Source organism: Leptodactylus fuscus, chromosome 6, assembly GCF_031893055.1.
Source record: "Leptodactylus fuscus isolate aLepFus1 chromosome 6, aLepFus1.hap2, whole genome shotgun sequence".
Lineage (NCBI taxonomy): Eukaryota > Metazoa > Chordata > Amphibia > Anura > Leptodactylidae > Leptodactylus > Leptodactylus fuscus.
The window spans coordinates 173,968,248-173,995,388 of record NC_134270.1 but is presented as its reverse complement, the minus strand read 5'-3'; the positions used below and the strand labels follow the sequence as shown (position 1 = coordinate 173,995,388).

Sequence of the window (27,141 nt, the reverse complement as noted above, 5' to 3'; positions counted from 1 at the left end):
GATGGACGTCCACCATTTGCTCTATGGGTCAAGCGTCGCTGCCAAGAAACTTGATAAGAATGCTAAAGCACAAAGTGTATGAATAATAATGAAAGAGGAAGAAACCGCGAAAAAGATGCAAAGTTATTGCAGTTCTAAGAAAACACGGAGCATGAAGTTACATTTTAAAACATTTTTACAAATATTGGAGACCCCTCCATTCCAGTGGTCAGTAAGCAGTAATGACACCCAGGTAAGGGGGAGCTTGTAAACATCGCGGACAGCTCTGTCTGTGCTGCAACAATAAATGTATCCAGAGAAATAAATGTAAAATAAATGTAATGGAAGTAAAATAAATGTAATGGAAGAGAATTTTACATTCTACACATTCCTAACAAAATGATGTATCACATAACATGAACTAAGGAGGGGTAACACGGTGGCTCAGTGGTTAGCACTGCAGCCTTGCAACACTGGAGTCCTGGGTTTGAATCCCGCCAGGAACAACATCCGCAAGGAGTTTGTATGTTCTACCTGTGTTTGCGATTTCCTCCCATTCTACAAAGACATACTGATACTTATAGTATGTTGTCCTTTAATAAGGGATGTAACGGTCAGCCTTTCGCCCACTTTAATCGTACAGACATTCTGGGTTACAGCTTTGTGGTTTCCAATGTTCTTCATCCTGTTTAACTTAATTTAGAAGAAAAGCCCCTAAAGGATATAATGTATAAAATAGAATTCACACCTTACAAGGTGTTATCTCGTATTTCCTGCAGAAGAATATCAGTATCTCCTATAGCGGACCCTAGAACTGTGATGAAATATCCTGTCACCACTTCTGTAAAGTGACCTTCAAGTGAATTTCATCTCTATTGCAGATTCCCTTCAGTAAGAAGACATGTGAGTATGCACTGGGGGACCGTAGCTGACTAGTTATATGGAGTATGTACAGTTTGGTTATAGGGGTGAGAGCTGTTTATATACACATGAGATGTATCGGTATACACATTATATGGTTCTTAGAGGGTATCATTATATATGTTAATGTCTTATAGGTATTACAGATAGTTGGGACCTCTACAGATCAGCTGCACCAGGGTAGCACAACTCCTGGTTGTGTTTGAATGGCGGAAGTTGCTCTGCTTACTAGCCATTCACTAGCCAAGTGTAGCAGCAGCTTAAGATACATGCATCATTGAAGTAAACATTACAAGGATCAGCATTGTCCTGGAACAGCTGATCTGCAGGGGTCCTGGCTGTCCAAAACTCTGTACTGTACTGACCAGCAATGACCCTAGACTGTCAGGAACGCCATTCTGTCAGTGGAGAGAGATCGGTGCCTAAATTAACAGCATCAATATCTCCAGCCCCGGGGCACATACCAATTCAGAATTCAGTCCACTGTTGACTTCCTAGCGGTGCATAAAAGCGCATATAAAGCATAAAGCATAACGTAACGTTCAGACAACTTTTGCTTTTCTGGCAGTATTTGTATCATTAACAAGTTTGTAATTGTTAACAAATTGTTTTATCCTTGTTGTGAAATCCTGCATTTTTTCACATTTGTTCCTGCCTCTCACTGAATGTTACTGTGTATGGAATATGGACTGGCTAAGATGTAGAGAAAAGAGAGGGAAGGGAGTCACTTCAAACTGATATATCTCAGATATTATAAAACCTACAAACTTGCTTTTGGTGTCATATGAAAGAGGAGATTGAAACTGATTGAATACAAAGCCAGGATTAGAATATTTATATGCTGCTGTATAATATATATATATATATATATATATATATATATATATATATATATATATCTAGCAGGAGGTCCCGATGTCACACGGGTATATTTAATTTTTTGTTTGTGTAGTGGTCCCATAAGAATTGTCCAGTTTTGCACTGGTGTATTTTGTATAGCGTATGTGTATGTCCATAAGCGTCATGTGATCATGTGTATCTCATTTCAAATATCAGTAAAAAACCTGCGATCAGTTGTTATGGAGATCTGGAGTAAAGCTGTGTGTATGTGACTGTTAGGATTGTGCAGAAGCTGCGGCCATGAGATGGGCGTCGCTGCCTGTTCTTCTGTACAGTCCAGGGTTGCAGGGGTTAACCTGCCTGGCAACAGCCGGGTGTGGTCGAGTCTTTGATGGACTTGTGTGTCGACCAATGGACGCTTGGATTGGGCAGCTGGGCTGTTTGCTGGTGACCGCCCCTTGCCTATATAAGGGGGCTGGTCTGGACGCCCGGCGCTCTATGATTACATTCTGAAACCTGAAATAGTGTGTGTGTGTGTGTGCGTGCGTGCGTGCGTGCGTGCGTGCGCGCGTGTGTGTTTTCCAGCCTATAAACCTTAGTTGCCCTAGCTAGTAGTCTTCCCTGAGTCAGCAATGTCACTATTAGACAGCATGCTGCCATGTATGTTGTGTGATAGTACTCAGTGGCTTTAGCTAGCATCCCTTCTCAGTCTGGGATCACTGGGAGGGGGCTTGGCAGTAGTTGCCTGGGTGGTTGGGTGGAACTAACACACTGGGTTTAGTTGGTCTCTGGCTAGTCCTGGAGTTCTGACTATCCAGTTAGTTTATTTGTGCGGCTGCTCTGACTGCACAGGGCTCTGTGAATTGTTAACAGAGCAAACCTGGTCCTATAATTTAGCTGGCAGTGACAGGAACTGTCAGACAGTGTTCACACTAGGTGTTGGCAGTTCAGAAGCCCAGAGGGCTCCGCAGGGTTTTCATTTGTTTATTTTTTTTTTAATAACCCCTGCTGACCATAACAGTGACCTTGTGTAACAGTGTCATTCACAACGCCCTGCCCCTTTATGGCTGACATAAAGTAGTGAAGAAAAATGGCTGGGTTGCTATGGAAACCTGAAGTAAAACTCTAATAACTCACAACTCACAACTTACTTACAGAAGTCCTCCGATGGCTCTGCTATAGTCGGCCTTATCACTGATGGCGATGATAGGGAATACAGAGACTTAAACCGGGACTGTGTGGACTGGGGTCAGCGGAACCAGCTCAGGATTAATGCTGGGAAGACCAAAGAGATGGTGGTGGACTTTAGTAAACGGAGGAGTGCTCCGACCCCGGTGGAGATCCAAGGAACATGTATTGAGATAGTCAGGATTAATAATAAACTAGACTGGGCTGATCACCTGGAGGCGCTGCACGGAAAGGGCCACAGCAGGCTCTACCTGCTCAGGAGGCTGAGGGCCTTTGGAGTCCAGGGACACTTCTTAGGGCCTTTTTCAACTCTGTGGTAGCATCAACCATCTTTTTCGGTGTGGCCTGCTGGGGGAGCAGCATACCAGCCAGGGATAGAAATAGACCTGACAGACTGATCAGGAGGGCCAGCTCTGTCCTGGGGAGCCCCCTGGACCCAGTAAAGGTGGTGGGTGACAGAAGGATACTGTCCAGGGTGAGCTCCATGCTGGAGAGTAAATCCCACCCCATGTATGAGACTGGGCAGTACTGTCAGTGACCGTCTGCTTCACCCTAAGTGTGAGAAGGAGCTATAGGAGGTCATTCCTCCCAACCGCGACCAGGCTGTATAATCTACATCAGACCAAGCAAGGAGCACTCCGCACAGAGGACTAAGTGATCCTGAGTCTTTCTTTTCTTTTAGTTGCTATGACTCCTAGTATCTTTTCTATCTGCTATGAGCTTGTATGTGTTCTGTCTTGTAATATATTGCTGTATTATCCATGCTGCTGTAACACACTGAATTTCCCCATAATGGGACTATTAAAGGATTATCTTATCTTATCAGCAAGTCTGTATGTTTTATAATGTCTGAGATATAACTGTTGGAAGTGACCCTCCCCCACCCTCATTTCTATACATTTTACATAACCCCGTCCTCCATACACAGTGACACAAATACTGCCAGAAAATAGTAAGTTGGCATAAAGTTTAGTTACACTTTAAGACCAAAACATGTGGGTCGGTCCCACCACCTTATACATATGCATGGAAGTGTGACAGTCGTTGTGTGTGACAGTAATGTTATTCTGGGCTCTCTGTTACTCTCGTTCATTATTTTCAATGTACAGTTATTGATTACTTTGCTCGTCTTAAATTTTGTTTTTTTTTGTTTGTTTTTTTTTGGGGGGGGTCTCTTTACAGGAAATAAAACGGAAGACGTCAATTAAAGCAAAGTGTGAGAACTGCATCAACGTTGGAATAATGACCCGTCACTGTTTTTTACTGAAAGAATTGTTTCTTTTGCTTCTTATTCTGGGTAAGAGATTTCTTATTGTCTTACTATTAATGTATTTTGTATTACAGTATAAATCATTTCATGAGTATGACTCCATCCGCACATGTCTCCAACTTTAGCCGACTATGTTGACTTGAGAGGTTGGTACTAGGGTGGAGTGATCGGGATCGGAAAAGATCGGATTCCGATCAGCGTTTGAGTAAATTTCACGATCGCGTTTGGAATTCTGATCCCAATCTTTTCCAGCGGGATCGAGGTCAGAGGTTACAGTCCTATGAAAAAGTTTGTGCCCCCCTATTAATCTTAATCATTTTCAGTTCTAAATATTTTGGTGTTTGCAACAGCCATTTCAGTTTGATATATCTAATAACTGATGGACACAGTAATATTTCAGGATTGAAATGAGATTTATTGTACTAACAGAAAATGCGCAATATGCATTAAACCAAAATTTGACCGGTGCAAAAATATGGGCACCTCAACAGAAAAGTGACATTAATATTTAGTAGATCCTCCTTTTGCAAAGATAACAGCCTCTAGTCGCTTCCTGTAGCTTTCAATCAGTTCCTGGATCCTGGATAAAGGTATTTTGGACCATTTCTTTCTACAAAACAATTCAAGTTCAGTTAAGTTTGATGGTCGCCGAACATGGACAGCCCGCTTCAAATGATCTGAAAACAAAGATTGTTCAACATAGTTGTTCAGGGGAAGGATACAAAACGTTGTCTCAGAGATTTAACCTGTCAGTTTCCACTGTGAGGAACATAGTAAGGAAATGGAAGACCACAGGGACAGTTCTTGTTAAGCCCAGAAGTGGCAGGCCAAGAAAAATATCAGAAAGGCAGAGAAGAAGAATGGTGAGAACAGTCAAGGACAATCCACAGACCACCTCCAAAGAGCTGCAGCATCATCTTGCTGCAGATGGTGTCACTGTGCATCGGTCAACTATACAGCGCACTTTGCACAAATAGAAGCTGTATGGGAGAGTGATGAGAAAGAAGCCGTTTCTGCACGTACGCCACAAATAGAGTTGCCTGAGGTATGCAAAAGCACATTTGGACAAGGCAGCTTCATTTTGGAAACAAAGATTGAGTTGTTTGGTTATAAAAAAAAGGCGTTATGCATGGCGTCCAAAAAGAAACAGCATTCCAAGAAAAACACATGCTACCCACTGTAAAATTTGGTGGAGGTTCCATCATGCTTTGGGGCTGTGTGGCCAATGCCGGCACCGGGAATCTTGTTAAAGTTGAGAGTCGCATGGATTCCACTCAGTATCAGCAGATTCTTGAGAATAATATTCAAGAATCAGTGACGAAGTTGAAGTTACGCCGGGGATGGATATTTCAGCAAGACAATGATCCAAAACACCGCTCCAAATCTTCAGGCATTCATGCAGAGGAACAATTACAATGTTCTGGAATGGCCATCCCAGTCCCCAGACCTGAATATCATTGAACATCTGTGGGATGATTTGGGCTGTCCATGCTCGGCGACCATCTAACTTAACTGAACTTGAATTGTTTGTCCAAAATACCTTTATCCAGGATCCAGGAACTGATTAAAAGCTACAGGAAGCGACTAGAGGCTGTTATCTTTGCAAAAGGAGGATCTACTAAATATTAATGTCACTTTTCTGTTGAGGTGCCCATACTTTTGCACCGGTCAAATTTTGGTTTAATGCATATTGCGCATTTTCTGTTAGTACAATAAACCTCATTTCAATCCTGAAATATTACTGTGTCCATCAGTTATTAGATATATCAAACTGAAATGGCTGCTGCAAATACCAAAATATTTAGAACGAAAAATGATTAAGATTAATAGGGGTGCCCAAACTTTTTCATAGGACTGTATCTCAAAATCATCTCAACCCTGAAAGTGACTTTTCCCATTGAGAAGCATTGACTAGAGATGAGCGACCAGTAAAATGTTCAAGATTCGATATTCGTTACGAATAGCATCTCAATATTCAACTATTTGAATGAATATCGAACCCCATTATAGTCTATGGAGGAAAATGTTTTGCTACAGGGGATCCCACCATTCGACTAAAGGAGAGTCACCAAGTCCACTAAGACACCCCAGGAAATGATGTCAACACCCTGGAAAGCAACTGGGACAGCAGGGGAAGCATGTCTGGGGGCATCAAGTACCTTTATTATGTTGGGATCCCCTGTCAGCTTGTGATATGCGCGAGCTGACTTTTTCCCATAGGAATGTATTGACCAGCGTTGATTGGCCAGTCTACAACATTCGGCCAATCAATGCTGGTTCTGCCTGAGGAGGCGGAGTCTAAGAGCCATCCACAGCAGTTTCCATTCTGGTCCAATTGCCTTGGTCAAATGCTATAAGACTGGCCAATCAACGCTGGTCAATGCATACCTATGGGGAAATGAAGCAGTGCCAGCCGTGCACTCAGCTTGGCTATTCCTCCTGTCACACACATCTCTGGTGTAACATACCTCAGCACACACTCAGCTCTGCTACATCTCTACACTCTGTTGTAGAGATGTAGTAGAGCTGAGTGTACACTGAGCTCTGCTACACACGAGATGTGTGTGACAGGAGGAGTAGATGGAGGGTTGGTTGGGTGTAGTGCAGAGCTGCTAAACCAGAGATGTAGCAGAGCTGGCCGATGTTAGCAGAGCTGAGTGTGTTAGTCTGCTGCATATCTGCCAGCTCTCCTACATCTACATCTCCTACACACACAGCTCACCTACATCGGACACTACACGCTCAGTTTATCGGTATAGTCAAGCTGAGTTTGTAGTATAGGACACTACTGTTTGTTTATTAAGCAGAGCTGGGATTGTAACGACTATCCTATTCACTGCACAGCCTGTACCCCACACAGTGTAGTGATTAACATCTCTAGCATTGACTAGGGTTGAGGGATCGGAAAAGATTGGATTCCGATTGGCGATTGAGTAAATTTCACGATCGGGATCGGATGGAAAATGATCAGAAATTGGATTTTAAAATCGATCCCGAAATGTCAAGATCCGTGATGGCAAACCTATAGCACATGTGCAAGAGAGGGCTCACATAGCATGCCATGTGTGGCATCTCCCTGCCCTGTACCCGCCCACACTCTCCTAAGCCACAAGCCCCGCCTTCTTCCTAGCTCTTTAAACACTAACCTGGGAGGCGGGGGCAGCGAGGCGAAGAAGAACGAGAACACCAGGCACCGGACCAGTCATCTCTGCAGGTAAGTACCTACTAGAGATGTTAGCTAGTCTCCTATTAGAATAAATGGACGCAGACGGCGCACAGGGGGTTAAGGCTGTGTGCCGGCTGCTTCCATTCATTCCTATGCAGTGGCGTAACTAGGAATGGCGGGGCCCCATGGCGAACTTTTGACATGCCCCCCCCCCCCCCCAAACCGACGCCGAAGACCTCAACCGACCCCCTCATTAGAACTCTATTATGTCCCTTAGTAAGCCCTGCACACAGTATTATGTCCATTAGTGTCCCCTGCACACAGTATTAACCCCAATAGTGTCCCCTGCACACAGTATTAACCCCAATAGTGTCCCCTGCACACAGTATTAACCCTAATAGTGTCCCCTGCACACAGTATTAACCTCAATAGTGGCCCCTGCACACAGTATTAACCCCAATAGTGTCCCCTGCACACAGTATTAACCCCAATAGTGTCCCCTGCACACAGTATTAAACCCAATAGTGTCCCCTGCACACAGTATTAAACCCAATAGTGTCCCCTACACACAGTATTAACCCCAATAGTGTCCCCTGCACACAGTATTAACCCCAATAGTGTCCCCTGCACACAGTATTAACCCCAATAGTGGCCCCTGCACACAGTATTAACCCCAATAGTGGCCCCTGCACACAGTATTATGTCCCACTGTGGACATCCATAAACAATTATTATACTCTGGGGTCTTTTCAGGCCCCAGAGTATAATAATCGGAGACCCGGGGGAATAAAAACATTTAAAAAAAAAACAGTTGCTTACCTGTGCCCGGCTCCTAGGCTAGCAGACCCGGGTCATGTGACGTCAGAGATGTCAGACACGAATGAGGGAGGCCGGAGGCAGGATCGTGGAGAGGTAAGTAACACTGTTTGTTATGTTCCTTACGTCTCCCGGTCCGCTGATCATTATACTCAGGGGTCTGCAAAGACCCCCGAGTATAATGATAGTGTTTGTGGGGCCCGCGGTGTCACTTGCCGATCCCGGCCCAGCCAGGATCAGCAAGTGAATGGGGCCCGTAACGGACTATTTTAAAAAAACAAAACAAAAAAAATGCAGCGGTAGCGGCTGTCACCGGGCCCCCTAATGGCCCGGGCCCTGTGGCAGCTGCTACTGCTGCTACCACGGTAGTTACGCCCCTGTTCCTATGGAATCGCAGCGGAGCCTTCACACTGAGTATACACTCCGCTCAGAATGAGCCGAGCGTATACTCAGTGTGAAGGCTAACATTGTTAGCTTTTCCCACAATTCTTGGCCAGTAGCAAAGCATTGTGGGAAATAATCACCGATCTCGATCCCACCTAAAAAGATTGTGTTCGGAATTCCGATACCGATCGTGAAATTTTCTCGATCACCAATCCGATCTTTTCCGAACACGATCGCTCAACCCTAGCCCTGACATATCTCCTTCAGCAAAATTGTAGAAATATCATAGGCGTCAGAATACGGAGACCCCTTTGATTTTTAAAAAGTGACGTTTTATTTGTCATCGTAATGACCCACCATACAAAGTTTCAGCCTCATTGCAAAAAAAAAAAAAAATAATGATAGAATTGTGTTTTTTTTTCAAATGCATCCTCAAAAACATTAACAAAAGCAAATCAAAACATTATAGACATCCCAAAATGGTGCCAAATGAAAGTACAACTCGTCATGCAAAAAATAAGTTGGCAGAAAAATAAGAGTTAACCTTAACAGGTTAACAATTACCGTATTTTTCAGACTATAAGACGCAGGAAGAGGAAGAGGAGGAAAATAGGGCAAAAAAATTTTGAAGCAAAAACTAGTAAAATATTTAATATATGGGAGTTGTAGTTTTGCAACAGCTGCAAGGCCACATTGACAGGTGACCCTGCAGCTGTACGGGGACGCATGGAGTGTTTTTTTTTTTTGCGGGGCCAGAAGTACTTTTTAGTTATACTATTTTGGGGAATATCTATTTCTTAGATCACCTTGTATTGAAAAGAAAACCCGGTGGTTTATGATATATGATTTTCTACATATATATATATATATATATATATATATATATATATATATATTAGAGATGAGCGAACACTAAAATGTTCGAGGTTCGAAATTCGATTCGAACAGCCGCTCAATGTTCGTGTGTTCGAACGGGTTTCGAACCCCATTATAGTCTATGGGGAACAGATACTCGTTAAGGGGGAAACCCAAATCCGTGTCTGGAGGGTCACCAAGTCCACTATGACACCCCAGGAAATGATGCCAACACCTCTGGAATGACACTGGGACAGCAGGGGAAGCATGCCTGGGGGCATCTAACACACCAAAGACCCTCTATTACCCCAACATCACAGCCTAACAACTACACACTTTACACACTCAATACCACCTCTCTGACAGTAGGAAAACACCTTGAAACATGTGTATTTGGCACTTGCAGTGAGGAGAGCTTGTCACCAGCAGTGAATTTGGCCCTTGTAGTAAGTTGAGGTTGGCACCAACATTTGTTTTGAAAATCAGGGTGGATTGAGCCTCTAACCAGCAGAGTTTGGGCAAATTCATGGTGGAGGGAGCCTCTAAAAACCCCAGTTTGGACCAATTCATGGTGGAGGGAGCCTCTAACCAGCCCAGTTTGGGCAAATTCATGGTGGAGGGAGCCTCTAAAAAACCCAGTTTGGACCAATTCATGGTGGAGGGAGCCTCTAACCAGCCCAGTTTGGGCAAATTCATGGTGGAGGGAGCCTCTAACCAGCCCAGTTTGGACCAATTAATGGTGGAGGGAGCCTCTAACCAGCCCAGTTTGGACCAATTAATGGTGGAGGGAGCCTCTAACCACCCCAGTTTGGACCAATTCATGGTGGAGGGAGCCTCTAACCAGCCCAGTTTGAACCAATTCATGGTGGAGGGAGCCTCTAAAAAACCCAGTTTGGACCAATTCATGGTGGAGGGAGCCTCTAAACAGCCCAGTTTGGGCAAATTCATGGTGGAGGGAGCCTCTAAAAAACCCAGTTTGGACCAATTCATGGTGGAGGGAGCCTCTAACCAGCCCAGTTTGGACCAATTAATGGTGGAGGGAGCCTCTAAACAGCCAAGTTTGGACCAATTCATGGTGGAGGGAGCCTCTAAAAACCCCAGTTTGGACCAATTCATGGTGGAGGGAGCCTCTAACCAGCCCAGTTTGGACCAATTAATGGTGGAGGGAGCCTCTAACCACCCCAGTTTGGACCAATTCATGGTGGAGGGAGCCTCTAAAAACCCCAGTTTGGACCAATTCATGGTGGAGGGAGCCTCTAACCAGCCCAGTTTGGGCAAATTCATGGTGGAGGGAGCCTCTAAACAGCCCAGTTTGGGCAAATTCATGGTGGAGGGAGCCTCTAACCAGCCCAGTTTGGACCAATTAATGGTGGAGGGAGCCTCTAACCAGCCCAGTTTGGACCAATTAATGGTGGAGGGAGCCTCTAACCACCCCAGTTTGGACCAATTCATGGTGGAGGGAGCCTCTAAAAACCCCAGTTTGGACCAATTCATGGTGGAGGGAGCCTCTAAAAACCCCAGTTTGGACCAATTCATGGTGGAGGGAGCCTCTAACCAGCCCAGTTTGGACCAATTAATGGTGGAGGGAGCCTCTAACCAGCCCAGTTTGGACCAATTAATGGTGGAGGGAGCCTCTAACCACCCCAGTTTGGACCAATTCATGGTGGAGGGAGCCTCTAACCAGCCCAGTTTGGGCAAATTCATGGTGGAGGGAGCCTCTAAACAGCCCAGTTTGGGCAAATTCATGGTGGAGGGAGCCTCTAAACAGCCCAGTTTGGGCAAATTCATGGTGGAGGGAGCCTCTAACCAGCCCAGTTTGGACCAATTAATGGTGGAGGGAGCCTCTAACCAGCCCAGTTTGGACCAATTCATGGTGGAGGGAGCCTCTAAACAGCCAAGTTTTGGGAAATTCATGGTGGAGGGAGCCTCTAACCAGCCCAGTTTGGACCAATTCATGGTGGAGGGAGCCTCTAAAAAACCCAGTTTGGACCAATTCATGGTGGAGGGAGCCTCTAAACAGCCCAGTTTGGGCAAATTCATGGTGGAGGGAGCCTCTAACCAGCCCAGTTTGGGCAAATTCATGGTGGAGGGAGCCTCTAACCAGCCCAGTTTGGACCAATTAATGGTGGAGGGAGCCTCTAACCAGCCCAGTTTGGACCAATTAATGGTGGAGGGAGCCTCTAACCAGCCCAGTTTGGACCAATTAATGGTGGAGGGAGCCTCTAACCACCCCAGTTTGGACCAATTCATGGTGGAGGGAGCCTCTAACCACCCCAGTTTGGGCAAATTCATGGTGGAGGGAGCCTCTAACCAGCCCAGTTTGGACCAATTAATGGTGGAGGGAGCCTCTAACCAGCCCAGTTTGGACCAATTAATGGTGGAGGGAGCCTCTAACCAGCCCAGTTTGGACCAATTCATGGTGGAGGGAGCCTCTAAACAGCCAAGTTTGGACCAATTCATGGTGAAGGGAGCCTCTAAAAACCCGTTTGGACCAATTCATGGTGGAGGGAGCCTCTAACCAGCCCAGTTTGGGCAAATTCATGGTGGAGGGAGCCTCTAAACAGCCCAGTTTGGGCAAATTCATGGTGGAGGGAGCCTCTAACCAGCCCAGTTTGGACCAATTAATGGTGGAGGGAGCCTCTAACCAGCCCAGTTTGGACCAATTAATGGTGGAGGGAGCCTCTAAACAGCCAAGTTTTGGGAAATTCATGGTGGAGGGAGCCTCTAACCAGCCCAGTTTGGACCAATTAATGGTGGAGGGAGCCTCTAACCAGCCCAGTTTGGACCAATTCATGGTGGAGGGAGCCTCTAAACAGCCCAGTTTGGGCAAATTCATGGTGGAAGGAGCCTCTAACCAGCAGAGTTGTGGGAAAGCAGGGTGGAGGGAGCCTCTAACCAGCAGAGTTGGTGGAAATCAGGGTGGAGGGAGCCTCTAACCAGCAGAGTTGGGGGAAATCATGTTGGAGGGAGCCTAGTATTAGCAGAATTGTGCAACGCTTATGGTGGATGAGTATGAGGATGCGGAGGAATTGGAGAGGTTGAGTACAGACATGGAGTTTCATGTTGGGGTGCTTTACACAGGTGGGCACAAAAATGACGGCTCTACCCAGTGGTGGTTCATTTTTATCAAAGTGAGCCGGTCGGCACTCTCAGCTGACAGACGGGTGCGCTTGTCAGTGATGATGCCACCGGCTGCACTGAACACCCTCTCAGATAGGACGCTGGCGGCAGGACAGGACAGCACCTCCAAGGCATATAGGGCAAGTTCAAGCCACAGGTCCAACTTCGACACCCAATACGTGTAGGGCGCAGAGGGGTCGGAGAGGACAGGGCTGTGGTCGGAAAGGTATTCCCGCAACATGCGCCTATACTTCTCACGCCTGGTGACACTAGGACCCTCCGTGGCGGCACTTTGGCGAGGGGGTGCCATCAAGGTGTCCCAGACCTTAGACAGTGTGCCGCTCGTTTGTGTGGACCGGTGAGAACTTGGTTGCCTACTGGAGGAACTGCCCTCCCTGCCGCCAACGTCACATGCTGGAAACATCTCCATCATATTCTGCACCAATTGCCTGTGGCAAGCATTGATGCGATTGGCCCTCCCCTCTACCGGAATAAAAGACGAGATGTTGTTTTTATACCGGGGGTCAAGGATAGCAAAGATCCAGTACTGGTTGTCCTCCATGATTTTGACAATACGCTTGTCGGTTGTAAAGCACCCCAACATGAACTCAGCCATGTCTGCCACAGTGTTAGTTGGCATGACTCCTCTGGCCCCACCGGAAAGTTCAATCTCCATTTCCTCCTCATCCTCCATGTCTACCCATCCGCGCTGCAACAATGGGACGATTCGAAGTTGCCCGGAAGCCTCCTGTATCACCATCACATCATCGGACAACTCTTCTTCCTCCTCCTCCTCCTCCTCCTCCTCCTCCTCCATTAAACGCAGTGAAGCGGACAGATGTGTGGACCTACTCTCCAGCTGTGACGGATCGGATGCTATCCCTAACTCCTCTGTGTGATCTGAGTTATCCCTGATGTCAATCAGGGATTCTCTCAGAACACACAAGAGCGGGATTGTAAGGCTCACCATCGCATCCTCAGAGCTCACCCTCCTTGTGGACTCCTCAAAGACCCGTAGGATGTCACAAAGGTCTCTCATCCATGGCCACTCATGGATGTGAAACTGAGGCAGCTGACTTTGTGGCACCCTAGGGTTTTGTAGCTGGTATTCCATCAAAGGTCTCTGCTGCTCAACCACTCTATTCAACATCTGAAACGTTGAGTTCCAGCGTGTGGGGACGTCGCACAAAAGCCGGTGTTGTGGCACATGCAGGCGTTGCTGGAGAGATTTTAAGCTAGCAGCGGCTACTGTCGACTTGCGAAAGTGGGCGCACATGCGCCGCACTTTCACCAGTAGCTCTGGAACATTGGGGTAGCTCTTTAGGAAACGTTGCACCACTAGGTTGAAGACGTGGGCCAGGCATGGAACATGTTGGAGTCCGGCAAGCTCCAGAGCTGCTACCAGGTTCCGGCCGTTATCACAAACGACCATGCCTGGGCCCAGGTGCAGCGGCTCAAACCATATTGCCGTCTCATCGAGGAGGGCATCCCTCACCTCGGAGGCAGTGTGCTGTCTGTCCCCCAAGCTGATCAGCTTCAGCACAGCCTGCTGACGTCTACCAACGCCAGTGCTGCAACGTTTCCAACTCGTAGCTGGGGTCAATCTAACAGCGGAGGAGGAGGCGGTGGCGGAGGAGGAGGCGGTGGCGGAGGAGGAGGCGGTAGAGGAGGAGGAGGAGGGGGGTGTTCTTCTCGTGTCCCTGCCAGGAATGTTAGGCGGGGAGACGAGGTACACCGGGCCAGTTTGGGAAGCAGTCCCAGCCTCAACTACATTCACCCAGTGTGCCGTCAGTGAAATGTAGCGTCCCTGTCCGCATGCACTTGTCCACGCGTCGGTGGTCAAGTGGACCTTTGTGCAAAGCGCGGAACTAAGGGCCCGCCTGATGTTGAGTGACACGTGCTGGTGCAAGGCGGGGACGGCACACCGGGAGAAGTAGTGACGGCTAGGGACGGCATAGCGAGGTGCCGCAGTTGCCATCAGGTCCAGGAAGGCGGGAGTTTCAACAAGCCGGAACGCCAACATCTCCTGGGCCAGCAGTTTAGCGATGTTGGCGTTCAAGGCTTGCGCGTGTGGGTGGTTAGCAGTGTATTTCTGCCGCCGCTCCAATGTCTGAGAGATGGTGGGTTGTTGTAAAGAAACGCCTGATGGTGCCTTTGATGGTGCAGGAGAAGGAGATAAGACAGGACCAGGGGAGGATGAGGTAGAAGTCAACAAAGTGGCGGAGGCAGATGAAGTGGTGTCCTGGCTCGTCCTCTGGAGTGCATCGCCAGCACAGTCAGCAGTGGCAGTGGCAGAGGCAGAGGCAGAGGCAGTGGCAGTGGCGTGAACGGCAGGCGGCCTTTGTCCTGCCGTTGCTGCCTGCCACTGATTCCAGTGCTTGGATTCCAAATGACGGCGCATTGAAGTGGTGGACAGGTTGCTCTTCTCAGAGCCCCTAATCAATTTCGAGAGGCAAATTGTGCAGACAACACTATATCTGTCCTCGGCGCATTCCTTGAAAAAACTCCACACCTTCGAGAAACGTGCCCTCGAGGTGGGAGTTTTTCGGGGCTGGGTACGAACTGGAACATCTTGGGAGATTCCGGGTGTGGCCTGGCTTCGCCTAAGCTGCTGACCTCTGCCTCTGCCTCTAGCTACCCTTTTTGGTGCTGCACCTGCCTCAACATCCACACTACTTTCCCCGCTTGACATCCCCCCTGTCCAGGTCGGGTCAGTGTCCTCATCATCCACCACTTCCTCTTCCAACTCCTGTCTCATCTCCTCCTCCCGCACAATGCGCCAGTCAACTGGATGCCCTGACGGCAACTGCGTCACATCATCGTCGATGAGGGTGGGTTGCTGGTCATCCACCACCAAATCGAACGGAGATGGAGGAGACTCTAGTGTTTGAGCATCTGGACACAGATGCTCCTCTGTTAGGTTCGTGGAATCGTGACGTGGAGAGGCAGGTTGAGGGACAATGAAAGGAGCGGAGAACAGCTCTGGGGAGCAGGGACAGTTTGGGTTATTGTTCTGTAAAGCTTCGGAATTTTGGGAGGAAGGAAGACAAGACTGTTGGGTAATAGGAGGAGAGGAGGCAGAGTCTGACTGGCTGCTGGACAATGTGCTGTAAGCGTTCTCTGACAGCCATTGCAAGACCTGTTCCTGGTTCTCGGGCCTACTAAGGTTTGTACCCTGCAGTTTAGTTAATGTGGCAAGCAACCCTGGCACTGTGGAGTGGCGCAATGCTTGCTGCCCCACAGGAGTAGGCACGGGACGCCCTGTGGCTTCACTGCTACCTTGCTCCCCAGAACCATTCCCCCGACCTCGCCCACGGCCTCGTCCACGTCCCTTTCCGGGAGCCTTGCGCATTTTGAATTCCTAGTTAGAAATTGGCACTGTATACCAGTAGTAAAAATTGTGGGTGCACGTAACCCCAATATATTCTTTGAATTCCCAGTCAGACACTGGCACTATATGGCAGTAGCAAGAAATGAGGGTATTTGTATTCCCAATATACTCTTTGAATTCCCAGTCAGACAATGGCACTGTATACCAGTAGTAAAAATTGTGGGTGCACGTAACCCCAATATATTCTTTGAATTCCCAGTCAGACACTGGCACTATATGGCAGTAGCAAGAAATGAGGGTATTTGTATTCCCAATATATTCTTTGAATTCCCAGTCAGACAATGGCACTGTATACCAGTAGTAAAAATTGTGGGTGCACGTAACCCCAATATATTCTTTGAATTCCCAGTCAGACACTGGCACTATATGGCAGTAGCAAGAAATGAGGGTATTTGTATTCCCAATATATTCTTTGAATTCCCAGTCAGACAATGGCACTGTATACCAGTAGTAAAAATTGTGGGTGCACGTAACCCCAATATATTCTTTGAATTCCCAGTCAGACACTGGCACTATATGGCAGTAGCAAGAAATGAGGGTATTTGTATTCCCAATATATTCTTTGAATTCCCAGTCAGACAATGGCACTGTATACCAGTAGTAAAAATTGTGGGTGCACGTAACCCCAATATATTCTTTGAATTCCCAGTCAGACACTGGCACTATATGGCAGTAGCAAGAAATGAGGGTATTTGTATTCCCAATATATTCTTTGAATTCCCAGTCAGACAATGGCACTGTATACCAGTAGTAAAAATTGTGGGTGCACGTAACCCCAATATATTCTTTGAATTCCCAGTCAGACACTGGCACTATATGGCAGTAGCAAGAAATGAGGGTATTTGTATTCCCAATATATTCTTTGAATTCCCAGTCAGACAATGGCACTGTATACCAGTAGTAAAAATTGTGGGTGCACGTAACCCCAATATATTCTTTGAATTACCAGTCAGACACTGGCACTATATGGCAGTAGCAAGAAATGAGGGTATTTGTATTCCCAATATATTCTTTGAATTCCCAGTCAGACAATGGCACTGTATACCAGTAGTAAAAATTGTGGGTGCACGTAACCCCAATATATTCTTTGAATTCCCAGTCAGACACTGGCACTATATGGCAGTAGCAAGAAATGAGGGTATTTATAACCCCAATATATTCTTTGAATTCCCAGTCAGACAATGGCACTGTATACCAGTAGTAAAAATTGTGGGTGCACGTAACCCCAATATATTCTTTGAATTACCAGTCAGAAACTGGCACTATATGGCAGTAGCAAGAAATGAGGGTATTTGTATTCCCAATATATTCTTTGAATTCCCAGTTAGACAATGGCACTGTATACCAGTAGTAAAAATTGTGGGTGTATATAGCCCCAATTCTATTGCTAGGGGACTTGCAGGGTATTTCTGGGGTGAAGGTGGGGGGGCACACCGTTGGAACGGGTATCGGGGTATATATCGGGTATACGGGAATACACTGACAGTGTATTCCATTCAGGATCCTGGGAAAGCTGGGTTGCGGCGATTGAGCCCGTCAGTGCCACGTTACACTGACAAGCTTCTCCCTGGAATTTAGCTCTTACAAGAGCTGTTGGTTGTCTTCTCCTTCCTATCCTAGCCTGTCCCTGCCTACCCAGAATCTAAGCCCTAGCTAGCTGGACGGAAACCTCCGTCCTCGGTGAATTGCAAGCTCAGAATGACGCGAAGCTGGGCGTCGCTGTTCTTTTAAATTAGAGGTCACATGTTTTCGGCAGCCAATGGGTTTTGCCTACTTTTTTCAACGTCACCGGTGTCGTAGTTCCTGTCCCACCTACCCTGCGCTGTTATTGGAGCAAAAAAGGCGCCAGGGAAGGTGGGAGGGGAATCGAGTAATGGCGCACTTTACCACGCGGTGTTCGATTCGATTCGAACATGCCGAACAGCCTAATATCCGATCGAACATGAGTTCGATAGAACACTGTTCGCTCATCTCTAATATATATATATATATATATTCTAGGGACAGGAGGTGATTTAGAACTTTTATTTATTTCATATTTTTATTATATTTTTTTAAAGCTTTTTTTTTTTGTTTTTTTTTTTTTTTTACTATTTTTTTTACTATTTTATCCCCCCCCCTTCCCGGTGCCGGGGCCTGAGACATCGCTACGCTCCTCTGCCCTGCATGAAGCCAGCGGCGGGGGGACGGAGGAGCGGAATAGCATCGCCGCTGCTGGCTTCATGCAGGGCAGAGGAGCGCAGCGATGTCTCAGGCCCCGGCACCTGTGCCAGCGTCTATCACTTGCCGGCTTCCGCCTCTCTATTACAGCGGATGCTAGGCGCCACATTCAGACTATAAGACGCACCCTTCTTTTCCCCCCAAATTTGGGGGACTACAGAGGTCGCACCTCACTAATAAGAGATGGAACAAACAACTGCTCTCTGAGAATAACGGACGTGAGATATACAGCGCAGTATTATCCGGGGATCAGTGAGAAGATCAATGCATTTGATTTAAACACAGTGAACAAAAATAAATATATCCGTGTCATCGTCTCAGGTATTTAGACATTCTGTAATTTTTTTTGTATGAGTAAGTCTGTAATATATTATAGTGATTGGCTGAGGTTATTCACATACAACCCAGTAGAGGAGACCGTAAAGTGAGAGTAAAGATGACACCAACTGTGCCACTGGTTAGGTCGGGGATGCTCCACTCTCATCCTAAATCCCTCTCCAGGGCTGTGCGCAGTCAAAAGGGGTCCTGCAGCACTATCTGTTGGAGATGATAGTGGTCTTGTTTCCCCCCGGGGCCCTTCTAGTTGGGCCTAGCTGAGTCGGTGTGATGGTGTTCAGAGGGGCCCTTGATGGTGGATGCAGGCACGACTCAGGAGTCTAGTGTTGCAGAGTAAAACCAAAGAACTGTTTTACTGAACAGCTTGCAGATGGGTACAGATACAGTTTACATTCCCCAAAGCCTTGATTTTGGGAGGTTTTCCAGGGATGACAGACCCTGCAGAAATACATTTCACCTACTCCTCCTCTCGTATCCCTCCCAACATCAGTATATAGGGGATGAATGGGGCAAAGGGTCCTGATAGAGACCTGAAAAACTAGGCTCAGCTGAAGTACTTCTGTCAGATACCTCTGTTGCTCCTACATGGAAAGCAGATGTCTCTCAAAGACTCACCAGAGTTTCTCCCTATCTCAGGGGTTGTCTCTGGACCGACCTGGTGTAGGCTGGACTGTTGTCTGCTGGGTTCCTAGTTCAGTTCTCCCTCTGCTCTGCACAGCAGGACACATGAATGAATAGGCTGTAACCGTTACTCTGGACTGGACTGGACTCAATCTGTAACTCCCAAAAGGGGACTACAAACCCTCTCTGCAACCCCACCCAGTGGCCTGTGATTGACCATGAGGTAGTACAGCATTATTCAAACTGTAGAAAAGCACATCATTGTACATATAACATAGAACATAGAGGACAGGACAAACAAGACAACCCGTGGGTACAAATGACAAACATGAAACCTAGCAGTTCACTCTGGGATGCTGCACACATGACATATTACTAGCCACATCCACTTGACCTTATTCACAACTCTTTATCAGTATAATGCAATGCTATAGGAAATATTACAGCCTTAATATGTGAAAATACAATTTTTAGGACTGAAACAATGTTTATTGGTAACTTATAGCATTAAAATGAACTATATTTCTGAATTTCCTCAGGTTGCTGTGAAACTTCCTCATGCCAGGATTGGGGGTTTAAGCTCCCTTACTCTATAGATGTTCTAAAGGGCTCTTGTGTGGACATCCCCTGCCATCCCCATTCCCTGCCATCCCCATTCCCTGACATCCCCATCCCCTGCCATCCCCATTCCCTGCCATACCCATTCCCTGACATCCCCATCTCCTGCCATCCCCATTCCCCTGCCATCCCCATCTCCTGCCATCCCACCTATCCTGATAATGCTAAAAACTTTACCTTGCTTTGGTATAAGAAGTGAGAAATTGAATTACATTAAAGTATATTACAAAAAAGTTCCCCAAACACCCACCTACAAAACTGAAACAACAGTTAGACTTTATCTACATGATCTGCTCCTCCTTGTCTATATAAGGTTTGCTTTAAGGGGATTCAAACATTAAAATACTATTTTTTATTTTATTTTTGTCCTTAGCACATAGGGATATTCTTAAGAAAGGCTATTCGTCTCCTACCTTTAGATGTCTTCTCTGCGCCACCACTCGGTAGAAATCCCAGTTTTCTTCTATATGCAAATGAGCTCTCTTGCAGCACAGGGGGCGGGCCTCAGGGCTCAAAGAGCCCTGGGGGTGTTCCCAATGCTGCGAGAGAACTCTCCAGCTCCGCCTCTGTCTTTGCCTGGAACGGCTTCTCCCTGTGTCTTCTTCCGGTGCTGGCTTCAAATTTCTAGGCATGCGCAGTCAGTTCTGCCATCGGACCTCAGGCAGAGCCGACTGCACATGCCGGTGGCCATTTTCTTGTGACCTTATTCGCAACTCCCACACCTAGTATATTGCAGTCTTACAGGAATTAAATAGCTTTAATATGTGAAATTGTATAATTTTAGGAATTTGTTTATCGCTGACTTACAGGAGTCAAGTAACTGTACATGTTCAATAATTGTCATTTCATAATTTCCTCAGATTGCCAAGAAACTGACTCATGCCAGGATTGGGAATTTAAGATCCCTTACTCCATAGAGGTTTTAAAAGGTTCATGTGTGGATGTTCCCTGCAAACTCACCTATCCTGATGATACTGAAAGTTTTACCTTGTTCTGGTATAAGAATACACTGACAGGATATCCGAAGATATTCAATAGCAGAAACCCAACTGATGTGCAAGACAAGTACAAGGGAAGAACGTCTCTGGTGGGAAATTCACCGGACACCTGTACCCTGCGGATCGATAATGTGGAAGAACCAGACGAGGTCTACCCCGGGATCAACGAAGATATCTACTCCTATGTGCTCCATAATGGAAAAGTCACTAGACTCTTCATCATAGGTAAAAAGGGGAGATTTTATGACCTCTGGGTTTTGATTTCTTCCCCCAAAACACTGTTAGCCAATGATCAGTGATTACAAGGTATCATAAAGTATAATTGTCATCTATACAATGCTATTCTTGTTAGGATTGTGCAGCAGGTGCGGCCATGATATGGAAGTCATAGCCTGTTCCACTGCACAGTCCAGCATTGGGGAAGTTAACTTCCCTTGCAGCAGCCGGGTGTGGCCGGCTACCTGACTGATTGAGGTGTCGGCCAATTTACCCTCACATATAGAAGTCTATAGAAAGAGGTGAGGGGAGGAGAAGGCTATTGATTTATTGCTCCATCCTGTCCAGTGGTAGAGTGATGTCTTAAAGATACAGCAGTATCCAATGGGCTGTCTCTATACAGTGTAGCAGAGAATAGAAGGACCTGTCATTTGTAGATCTTTTCAAGCACCTCCCTCCCCCTCCCCTCTCCATATACTTCTATGTAAAAAGTATTTCAACCTGATAAGTATAGAAGGAAAAAAACTTCTTTAATCCTATTAATATTATAAATGTGAAAGTTTGTGAGTTTGGATGTTTGTGTGTTTGTGTTTGGATGTTGGGATGTTTGTTCCTCAATCACGCAAAACCTGCTCGACCGATTTGGCTGAAAGTTTCCACAAACATAGTTAATACACCCGATTGTGCAATAGGCTACTTCTCATCACAATAGCGCACATATGTTTGTGCCAGGACCCCCACAAACCCCAAACTCACACCACCATCTCTGCAATCTCACACACTTTGGACCATAGCAAGCCACAAAATTCATATTGCCCCCTACAGCCTCGCCCCTAACCCCACACAATCTCATATACAGATACTTTACCACTTTGCCCCACACCTTAACGATACTCCAGGAGGCTCTCTTTAACGCTCCGGAGCAGCCATGTTTGCCGACCCCCACCGCTCTGACAATCCGCGACACCGCCCACCCATGTCAATACCCCTAGGCGGTCTAATAAATGCAAACAAAAAAAGTTTAAAAAAAGTAAAAAAAATATAAAACCAAATAAAAAGGATTAAAAATTAAAATCACCCCTCTTTCCCTAGAACACATATAAAAGTAGTTAAAAACTGTGAAACACATACATAATAGGTATCCCCGCATCCGAAATCGCCCGCTCTACAAAGCTATACAAATATTTTTCCTGTTCGGGAAAAATGGTCAAAAGTGCCAAACCGCCATTTTTTCACTGTTTTGATTCTGATAAAAATTTGAATAAAAAGTGATCAAAGCAATAACATTTCCTGAAAATGGTAGAACTACAAAGTACACCTGGTCCCGCAAAAAAATACACCCTATACATCCCCGTATACACACGTATAAAAAAATTTACGGCTGTCGGAATATGGCGACTTTCCCCAAAAAAATTTTTTAACACAGTTTTGCCTTTTTTTAAGGGGTCAAAATGTAAATAAAACCATATAAATTTGGTATCCCCGGCATCGTAACGAAACACAGAATACAGGGGACATGTCATTTTGGTTGCACAGTGAACGCCATAAAACCAAAGCCCGTAAGAAAGTCGCAGAAATGCATTTTTACTTCAAATCCACCCCATTCTGAATTTTTTTCCCTGCTTCCCAGTACATTATATAGAATAAATAATGGTGGTATCATGAAGAAAAATTTGTCCCAGGAAAAATTAAGACCTAATATGGCTCTGGGAGCAGAGAAACTTATACACAGTACGAAAACCTTACCCACGCCTGTATATACCCATTTCTACAATCACCGCAGACGAAGTCGCGGGTACCAGCTAGTAATGATATATTACAAAGTTTCTTGCATTCACCATTCACCATACTTTACCTGCAGTTACTATGATAATCAACATATCGATTGGCATGCATATTGACCCACATAAATCTCTTTGGAGGAGCTAACAATATAAATCAGTGTAAATATTGATCACTCTACAAACAGTTAAAAGATCACTATAGTAATCATAGAGATCAATCTACTGATCCTTATCTACTGACTCCCATGCATTGTTCAGATTTCCTTCTAAAAAATTAGAGATTGGATCTACATTTGGATCCAATATACAACATATAAGGCTCTATACTATAAGGTGGGCAGCTCTAAGCTGGAGTAAACAGCCAGGCACCACCCACTTGACCGTAGAGAGCCTGATTAGTATATTGGGTGTTGAGATTGGACTCAAATGTTTCTTCACCTCTGACCTTTCTTTCAGATTCTCCACCAGCGCCATCAATGACAGGACACGAGAAGATGAGAGAGAATGAAGCAGTCACTGTCCGGTGCTCAGTAAATCACACCTGCGCTTCCAGCCCCCCCACCATTACATGGAATAAACCCGGCTTAGAAGTCACCACAAGCCAGGAGGAATTTCCACGAGGACTTTGGAGGATAAATTCTATGATCAGATATATTCCTACCTATAAGGATGACAAATCACAGCTGGAGTGTGAGGCTACCTTCCCAAATAACCAAACCAAGAGGCAGTCTATAACCCTGGATATCCAATGTAAGTAACTGACAGGCTTCTCTTTATACATTTACTAGCAGAAAATATATAGATTAAAAAAAGCCATAGCCCACCCACATAACAGAAACCTACCCAAGAAATCTAATAGTAAGCGGTGTATGGGAGATAACTAGAGGTGAGCAAACAGTAAAATGTTCGAGGTTCAATATTCGTTTCGAGTAGCCCCTCAATATTCGACTACTCGAATCGAATATCGAACCCTATTATAGTCTATGGGGGGAAAATGCTCGTTTCAGGGGTAGGCAACATTCGATCAAATTATACTTACCAAGTCCACGAGTGAGGGTCGGGCTGGATCCTCCGAGAAGTCTTCTCCGTGCAGCGTCCCCGCGGCATCTTCTGGCTCTTTATTCACTCTGCCAGGCATCGGGCCGGGGCAGAGCCGACTGCGCATGCCCGCACTACAAGCACTACAAGCGGACATGCACAGTCGGCTCTGCCCAGGCCCGATGCCTGGCAGAGTGAATGAAGAGCCGGAAGACGCACGGAGAAGACTTCTAAAGGTAGGAGAAGAACCAGCGTTGATTGGCCGACTGTATAGCATTCGGCCAATCAATGCTGGTTCTGCATCAAACTTTTCCATTCGAACAGTGAGTGGTACTCGATCGAGTACGAGTATTTCGAATACCGTAGTATTTGATTGAATACCTACTCCATCGAGTACTACTCACTCATCTCTAGAGATAACCTCTGCAGTACCAGGAAACCATGAACCCTCCATCCACATCTTGTAAATTTCAATTCAACCACAGGACACATCATGGTCGGAGCCCTGTAATATCTTGAAAAAGAGTCAACCAGATAAGCACAAAGAATACGCAGATCTGAGCCTTGTCTTGTTTTATTGACTTGAATATTTTTTTTTTAGAAATGAAAAACCTGGAGACCATAAAATGATTTTTTTTCTTGATTTCCAGATAAGCCTCAGAATGTAATCATTTCAATTCTCCATGACAATGAGGGAAGTGAAGGCGACGCCAAAATCACTTTAGAGTGCAGAAGTCAGGCTAATCCATTCGTAACTAAATACACTTGGTATAAAATTGGGGAAGCCAAGACCTTAGTGAAGATGGATGCACAAATAACTGTGCAGGATAAGACCTGGGAGAAGTATATCTGTACTGCCAGTAATGACATGGGAACCGGAGAGTCTGCAGTCTTCTCTTTCACTACAGAAAGTGCGTATTGGTGGGAATATAATCCAAAAAAAATCCAATTGTCGTCATTTGAAACTTTTGTTACAATTGTTGCAATTTTAACAATATTTAAATTTGTAGTCAAAAGTTAAACAATTTTTGCAAATATAAATAATTAAAAATTGTTGCAAAGATTTTTTATTTTTATTTTTTTCAAATCCTCTTAGCGTTGACCGTCTGTTGTCTTGTTTGATTGAAAAGGATGCAACCACGAATGCAAGGACTTTCTATGGTCTGGGTCTTCACATGTACGAGACCACAATAAAGAAATCCTAGGAGGGTTTCTGACAAGTTCATACCATAGAAACAGACTAAGATGGTTTGAGAAAATTTTTTAAACTGCAAATTTTTTAAAATTATTTATATTTACAAAAATGATTAACTTTTACATTTAAATCTAGTTATGTTTGAGACACCCCTTTAAGGATTTGATATGCTGCCTCTTTACATTTATAAACTTTCGGTATAAGGGTAAGTTCAGACGGATACGGCCTCAAAATCCTGACCAAAAAGACAGGTCTCGTTGAAATCAATGGGAGCCGCTCAGCAGTTTTTTCCGGGAGCCGTTTCTTCCGGGTCCCGGACAAAAGAAGCGAGGTGCTCATTCTTCAGGCTGTTTTGCCTCACGATTCGGCCTGAAGACACTCCCTCCTCTGGACTAGACCCATTCATTGGCCCTAATCCAGAGCAGAGTGCACAGCTGGATGCCGGTACAGGGCACCAGCTCTCAGTCGCGGCTACCCGGTTTTTGGATCGCTTCTTTTTTCCAGTATTAGCTAGTGGAAAAAAAAGCGAGTGGCTCCCATTGAAGTCAATGGGAGCCATTTTGGTAGTGGATTTTGAATCAGATTTTGCGTCAAAATCCACTCCCAAAAATCTCCGTGTAAATAGACCCTAATGCCTCCTGCACAAGACCATAGCGGTTTCTAATGTCTGCAAATACTAATCCTTAAAATTGGCAGAAGACATGTATGCATGACCTCCACAATCACAGATCCACCAATAGACTATAATATATAGATGGAGTATTGGTCTAAATTTTTGTCTTATATAGATGAAGAAAATGAGAGCAATAACACCGTTCTGGTAATTGGAGGTGCGGCTGGACTGGTGGCTTTAGTTATACTGTCCGTAGTAATTTTCTGCATCTTTAAGAGGTAAGTGACTGTATGTAAGTCCTGATATTAATAGTACCATAGTTATAGCAATGTAATAATAATAATAATTAAAAAAAAAATCTATTGGGCACTCACATTGTAAACAAATGAAGTATATATACAAAAAAATATAGAAAATTGTAATATATACAGTCATGGCCAAAAGTTTTGAGAATGATACAAATATTAATTTTTACAAAGTCTACTGCTTCAGTTTTCCTAATGGCAATTTGCATATACTCCAGAATGTTATAAAGAGTGATCAGCTTAACAGCAATTACTTGCAAAGTCAATATTTGCCTAGAAAAACTTTATCCCCCAAAACACATTTCAACATCATTGCAGCCCTGCCTTAAAAGGATCAGCTAACATTGTTTTAGTGATTGCTCCATTAACACAGGTGTGGGTGTTGATGAGGACAGGGCTGTACATCAATCTATCATGATTAAGTAAGAATGACACCACTGGACACTGTAAAAGGAGGCTGGTGCTTGGCATCATTGTTTCTCTTCTGTTAACCATGATTATCTCTAAAGAAACACGTGCAGTCATCATTGCACTGCATAAAAATGGCCTAATAGGGAAGAGTATCGCAGCTAGAAAGATTGCACCTCAGTCAACATCGCATCATCAAGAACTTCAAGGAGAGAGGTTCCATTGTTGGCAAAAAGGCTCCAGGGCGCCCAAGAAAGACCAGCAAGAGCCAGGACTGTCTCTTAAAAGTGTTTCATCTGCGGGATCGGGCTACCAGCAGTGCAGAGCTTGCTGAGGAATGGCAGCAGGCAGGTGTGAGTGCATCTGCACGCACTGTGAGGCGGAGACTCTTGGAGCAAGGCCTGGTCTCAAGAAGGGCAGCAAAGAAGCCACTTCTCTCCAGAAAAAACATCAGGGACAGACTGATTTTCTGCAAAAGGTACAGGGAGTGGACTGCTGAGGACTGGGGTAAAGTCATTTTCTCTGATGAATCCCTTTTTCGATTGTTTGGGACATCTGGAAAACAGCTTATTCTGAGAAGACGAGGTGAGCGCTACCACCAGTCTTGTCTCATGCCAACTGTAAAGCATCCTGAAACCATTCATGTGTGGGGTGGCTTCTCAGCCAAGGGAATCGGCTCTCTCACAGTCTTGCCTAAAAACACAGCCATGAATAAAGAATGGGACCAGAACGTCCTCCAAGGTCAACTTCTCCCAACCGTCCAAGAGCAGTTTGGCGATCAACAATGCCTTTTCCAGCATGATGGAGCACCTTGCCATAAAGCAAAGGTGATAACTAAATGGCTCAGGGAACAAAACAG

The 27,141-nt window shown here is 45.5% G+C and overlaps 1 protein-coding gene across 1 annotated transcript; it reads left to right on the top strand.

Moving 5' to 3' along the window:
* The first annotated feature begins 221 nt into the window (after window positions 1-221).
* Window positions 222-25,851, top strand: LOC142210150 (myelin-associated glycoprotein-like). Its single transcript, XM_075279177.1, has 7 exons — window positions 222-232; window positions 18,311-18,471; window positions 19,647-19,705; window positions 20,645-20,948; window positions 23,180-23,473; window positions 24,412-24,672; window positions 25,745-25,851. The coding sequence occupies exons 1-7, from the start codon at window positions 222-224 to the stop codon at window positions 25,849-25,851; spliced, it is 1,197 nt and encodes a 398-aa protein (XP_075135278.1).
* The last annotated feature ends 1,290 nt before the right edge of the window (window positions 25,852-27,141 follow it).